The sequence below is a fragment of the Elephas maximus genome, chromosome 19 (assembly GCF_024166365.1).
Source record: "Elephas maximus indicus isolate mEleMax1 chromosome 19, mEleMax1 primary haplotype, whole genome shotgun sequence".
Lineage (NCBI taxonomy): Eukaryota > Metazoa > Chordata > Mammalia > Proboscidea > Elephantidae > Elephas > Elephas maximus.
The window spans coordinates 43,130,750-43,136,749 of NC_064837.1; the positions used below are offsets into that span (position 1 = coordinate 43,130,750).

The 6,000-nt window shown below is 63.0% G+C and overlaps 1 protein-coding gene across 5 annotated transcripts in view; it reads right to left on the reverse strand.

Annotated features, from left to right (window-relative positions):
* Positions 1-4,563, reverse strand: part of CACNA1G (calcium voltage-gated channel subunit alpha1 G) — a 70,736-nt gene extending 66,173 nt beyond the window's left edge. For all 5 annotated transcript variants that reach the window (XM_049860406.1, XM_049860404.1, XM_049860405.1 and 2 more), the window contains exon 1: positions 3,855-4,563. In XM_049860406.1, the coding sequence (XP_049716363.1) occupies positions 3,855-4,096 (242 nt within the window). In that variant the 5' untranslated portion in view covers positions 4,097-4,563. The remainder of the gene's footprint in view (positions 1-3,854) is intronic.
* Positions 4,564-6,000: the final 1,437 nt, after the last annotated feature.

Consider the following 6,000-nt stretch of genomic DNA (forward strand, 5'->3'; position numbering starts at 1 on the left):
GGTGGGGTGGGCAGGTTCTTCTCTAAGCCAACCCAGGGACAGGGTGGTATCTATCAGATTCGGCAATCCCAAGGGTAGGGTGGGATATAGAGGCTCCCCAGCACAAGGCTGAAAGGGGGATTCCCCCGGCCAAGCCCCCCCCCCCGCCCCCCCCCCCGCCTCCCCCCCACGAGCCTGCTTCCCTGTGGTTTCCCCCGCCCACTACGGTCCAGTGTGTGGGTGTGTGGCGAGAGAGGTTTCCAGCTGAACCGAAAACTGAAGCCTGCAGAAAGGCAGCGGGCCCCACCCAGAGACAAAGACGTGAGACACAGAGACACAAGAGAGACGGCCGCTGGAATCTTTGGAAGGGGAAATAGGCCAGAAATCTGATTCAAACGTCTGTGACTGTGTGTGTGTGCGTGTGTGTGCATGTCTGTGTGTGTGAGCAGTTGTGTCTGTCGCCATCCTGGCTGAGGCAGGCAGGGTGGGGTGAGAGCTGCAGCGGGAGCAGGCGAGGGGTGACAGGGGCTATGTGGGGGGGGTAATCCCAGGAATGGCTCCAACTGGCACTAGGGGTGATGGGGAGTCCCCCAACAGTGTGGTAGAGTAGAGTGGGTGGGCGGGAATGTGTATATGACCCAGAAGCATCCCTGGGTCAGAAAGGGTGCCAAGAGGTGCTCTGTTCCCCCAGCATTCTGTCCATTTCCCCATCCCTTCTCCCCAGAACCCCCTGTGGAGAGCCTTGGGTTTGAAAATAGGAGGAATTGGGGAGAAGACAGGGAGCACGTCCCCCCCCCCCGCCCAATTTCCTTTGAGAAATAAAATGGAGATTTCTCCCTAGGTGAGAGAAACGGGCAGACTTAGGGCACTGGGACAGTGGCACGGAAGGCTCCTGAAATTCCTGGTGCCCTCTCCCCTCTAGACACACACACTCAGACACGCACAGTGACGCACAAGCACCACTCACATTTGCTTCTGGAAGCCATTAGGGCTCCTGCCATTTAGGCCTCCCCCTTCTCCCCCCCACTCCTGGCAGGCTCCCCTCTCCTCCTCTGGCCCCCCTCCCACTCCTCCTCTCGGCATCCCAAATGCCAGCCTGTGATTTCCAAATGAGAAAAAGCTGTGCTGGGCTCTGAGCTTGGAGAAACTCCTACACAAACTTCCAGATGTGACACAACAGCCGGAGAGGGAATGCTCAGGATCTCCTTCCCAGGAGAGGAAACACACTCCCTCACACTTGAAGAAACACAGACTAGAAAGTCCAACACAGACTCCCCTATAACCTGCAAGGAACTGGGGACATTTCCGACCCTGAGCTGACTGCCCATGAGCACAATTGGTCTCCCCAATTCCAAAGTATGCTCTTCTAAGACCCTCTCCCTTTTGCTGCCCCCCCCACAACACACACATACACACTCACACACACAACAATTCCTACCTGGGTCTAGATCTTTTCTCTAGGAAACCTGGTCTTTTAAAGAGGCTAAGAGAGGAGGAGCAGAGAAGACTGAAGAACCCACCAACAAGAGCACCACTAGCTTTCAAGACTATGTAATGGTGGGGGGGGGGGGTGTCCTTATGTCCCTCAGGCTCCAATATAACGAGAGGAACCTTGTGGAGCCCAGGAAGGCTTCACAGATACCAAACAGAGAAAGGGAAAGACTGAGGCCCAAGAGTCGATTCAGAGCCTCTGACACAGTGACAATACAGGTTTCCCTTGGAACTCAGGTAAGATGGAAGTGGGGTGGGGGGGTGGAGGCACAGCTTAGGCACTTCCCTTGCCATGAAATTGTTCTGAAGCCATCCTCAGTCAACCCAGGCTTGGCTGCTCATCCTGACCTGCTGATGCTGATGCCCCAGCCCCAGACTACTGCCCCCCATAGGTAAGCCAGCTCCCCCACCCCCAAGATTAGCTCTGGGCTCCCACCTCTCTTCTCTCATTGCAGCCCTCTCCACTTGCCCCCTCCAGAACCCCTCTAGAAAGACCCCTGCCCCCAGATTCTCCATTAGCACCTGGAGATAGGGCAGGTGGGGAGAGATTCTAGCCAAGAGGTTTGTTTTGGGGGAGGGATGAAAAGGAAGAGGGAAAGGGGCCTCTGTGCCTCCCCTGGGGCCCCTGGGAGGAGGGGAAGAGGGTGGATTCCTTTTCTTACTCAAGGAGACAGTAGGTGGTTGGGTCAGAGAGGAAGAATTCTCAGAGCCCATTCTTAGGAGGGACGCTCATTCCCCATTTCCATCTCTGCCGTGGAGAAAGGGCTCAGAGGGGGGCCCAGAATATAAGATGTGCCCATCTGGCAGGTCTGCGGACCTCCAAGGCCCTCACTTCTCTCTTTCTGCAGCTCAGAGAGAAAGGAAGAATGGGCAGGAGGTGGGGAGAGGATATAGTGAGGGGAGCTTCTCAAAGACCCGCCGAGTGGCAAGGATGGGGGGGGCGAGCTCACAGACCCGCTCTGCGCACTAGAAGCAGCAGAGCTGCCGAGAGTGAGGACGGCATCAAGCTTTCCCCCTTCCCCAAAGCAGAGTCCCACCTGGGACCCAAGGGGCTACAAGAGGGACTCACCCTGGGTCCCAAAGAGCCTCTGAGCTGGGAGGAAGGAGCCAGGAAAGCTGTCAAGACCTGGGAAGGCAGCGCACCTGCCCCCGCCCCGCCCCCCCACCCCCCGCGTTCCGCTGGTGGCGGGACCCACCCGGGAGCCAGGAGCCGGGCATTTGTCAAGCAACGCTTTGTGCGAGGGGCGGAGAGGGAGGGGCCTGGGGGTGCCGGGGGAGGGGCTGGGGTCTCCCCTACAGCTCCAGATTGGGCGGGCAGGGGGGCAGTGCTAAATTCATCTCCCTGGAATGTGGGGCTTGCAGCCGCCAAACGCATTGGCCCTAGTGTGTTTTAGACACCCGCTCACAGAAGCACTGTCCCCCCAAATACTTTGGGAAGTCTACGCCACCGCACCGGCCCTGAGAGCAGAGGGGAGCACTCTGTGAAAGGGGAGAAGTAATTTGGGCTTGCTTAATCCCATTCCCCCTCTCCAGAGCTTTGACCACGGTCTTTCCCTCCACAAGACAAAACCCAGCTTACAAAACTCCCAAACCCAACCTTCTGCACCCCGCATGGAATAAAGAATGGGGTGAAGTGGGGGGACGCTGGGCATTGGGACTCAACTGAAAGGGGCTCCACGCGGTCTCTGAGGGAAGACCGCTAGCTCCCTCCACATCTTGTTCTCATTCTGCGCCCCTGACATCAGCCGCGGCCGGAATCTCCTTGTTGTTCCTCCAACCCGCGGGGGGTGGGGGGGGTGGATAGGACCTGGTCCCCGCCCCCCAACCTCTCCCCCTGGGTCAGTAAAAACCTCAGCCTGGAGTATCAGGTGGGGCGGATTGGACCCCAGAATCCGCCGCAAACTTTGGGGCGGGGGCAGGAGGGAAACCCAGGAGACTGCGGTCCCCCCTCCCCCATCCCCGCAGCTTCCTCCTCACCCACCCCCCAAACTCGGAAACCAAACCCAGCTCGCTAGCCGGCGGGCGGGCGGAATAGAGCTCCCAGGCGCCCGAAGCTCCCCACATCTGGAGGATGATGACCCTCCCCTGCCCACATCTGGAGAGCATCCAGCTGCTAACCAGCGGGGCACGTCTCCTCTCCTTTCCTGGCGTCGATCCCACCCCACCGCCAAGGAGGGCTGAGGTGTGTGTACGGAGGTGGGGCTCGCCGGGAGTACCGGATTGACCTGCTCGGGTCCCCGGACCCCTCCCCTCCTCAGCAGCCCCCCTCTAGTCTCCTCGCCCTCCAGGCTCACTTCTCCGACTCACCTGGCGTTCGGTCCCCTCGGCGGCGCGGCCCGCCCCCCTCCGGGCCCCCCAGCCAACCGTTGTGCCCCGAAGGATATGGGTTACAGACGGTGCGGAGACACCAGCTCCGCGGGCGGCTGTCCTGGCTCAAGTAGAAGAAAACCACCGGGGCCAGCGCCGGGTACGGCAGCCCCTCCGCCTCGGAGTCCGCGCTGCCGGGGTCCTTCTCCGCCGACCCCGGCCCCGGCCGGCCCCCGGCCCCTGACAGGTCGTTGAGCCGCATGAAGCTCCGGGGCTGTCCCGACTCCTCGGCGCCCGCTCCATCCTCCTCCTCGTCCATCCTCTGGCCAGCTGGGGCCCCGGGCGGGCCGGAGAGGGGCGAGCGGCGCCCCTCAGAGGAGGTGTCCTCACGCAACCGGGGGGGCACGGCGAGGGCTCATCTGGGGGGCTCTAGGGCGCAGGCTGAGGCCCCGGGAGGGCCAGTTCAGCCCAGCTCCCCCTGCCCGCAGGGGCATGCTGCCCGCGGGGCGCCGGGCCGCAGGGGAGCCCCGCCCGGCGAAAGTCCCTCTTCCCCTGGGCCCCCTGGGCCAGCTGGCCGGCTACCCCTCACTTTGTTCCGCCTTCCTCGCTTCGCGCCCAGGCTCCTGCCGCCGGATTCGGTGCCACCTTCGGCGAAGCGGCCCCAAGAGGGGGAGAGAAAAGGGGGACACCCAGCGGAGGGCGGGGGTCGGGGGAGGGGCTCCCCCTCTTCCCGCGGCGCAGCTGGAGCGGGATCTAAGGGGTCAGCATCGCCCCGGCTCCGCGCCAGCGGCGGCGGGGGGAGGGGAGGAGGGCTCTCTTTGGGGGTGGGTTTGGAAGGGGTGGGGGGCGGCTCCTTCCTCCGCCCCGCGGCCGGCTCACGGTCCGGGAGGGGCGGGGAGACGGTGGAGGGCCTTCCCGGGCGGGGGTGGAGGCGGAGATGCCGCCGCCGCAGCCGCCGCGGTAGCTGCTGCTGCCGTGGCTGTCGCCGGCGCCACTGCCTCCTCGGGCCGAGCCGCGGAGCGAGCGAGCGAAAGCGGCGGCGAGGAGCCCGGCGCACACCACAGCTGGATCCCTCACTCCAACTTCAAGCCTCGGCCCCGCCTCTCCCCAGCCAGCCTCTCAGCCAATGGCGGCGCGCCGCCAGCCCCGAGTCGCACGTCCATTGGCCCGCAGCAGTGGCAGTGCGGGCGGGGACGCCGAGGGAGAGAACCACAGCTGGAATCCGATTCCCACCCCAAAACCCAGGACCGCCTCTCTCCCCTCCTCTTGCCTCAAGGTCCGCTCCTGAAGACCGGAGCCAATCAGACGGCTTCCCAGACCGAACCCACTTTCCTATTGGCAGCTGGGGTCTCTGGGACTCCCCTGGAAGTAACCCTCAGAATCAAAGGATTCGGCGCGGGGCCCCGGAGCAGGGCTGCTGGCCCTCGTGCATCCTTTGTCCACAACCTCCGAATTGACCGCAGCCGGAGGGTGGCTCTCAGTTCTGGGTCTGCCCGGAGGTGGGCGGCCCAGGGGTGAGGGGTGTGAGCAGGGTGCCAGAGCGAAATCCCGGGTCTCCACCTGGTTAATCGACCACCCTGGAAGAGAGCCTGGGAGCGGGACTCGGGGAGGAGTAATGGAGCAGGGCGTCCCGGGGGTGTGGCTTCAGGCTGGAGGGAGCGGGCCTTGGAAGGAGGCGGAGCCAGGGAAAGGCCAGGGTAGGCTTGGTCTGGGCGTGGCCTCCACCGACCCCCTCTACTTGTAGAACCTGCTCCTAGGTCCGCTTCTGCGACTTTGACCCTGACCTTCTAACCCTAATCCGCTGGCCCTGACCTCACCTTGACACCCCTGGGCTTCATTCCCTCTGCGTCTAGGGGCCTTTAGGGCGTAGACCCCACGAGGGGGCTTTGCGCTTGAACACGGGGCCTCGGACAGGTCGCGCCGGAGCATAGAACCCGAATGCTGAGAAGCAGCTGTAGGGCGGAGCGAGGCCAGTGCAAAGGGTCCTGTGGGAGCCGCGATGTGTGGGAGGGGGTAGAAGCACAGAACTTGGCCTTAAAGACTCTTAACTTGCACAACTCCCACCCGCACCCCACTCCGTGCCTCAGGTTCGCCCTCTCCAGTCCCAGTGTGGCTTTGGGGGAGCCTGTCTACGGGACAGGAGCTTCGCGGGTATGCTTCTTCAGCACACCTCCAACCTACTGGGAGCCGGTCCTCGAGGGTTTGCGGCTACCCACGAGTGCA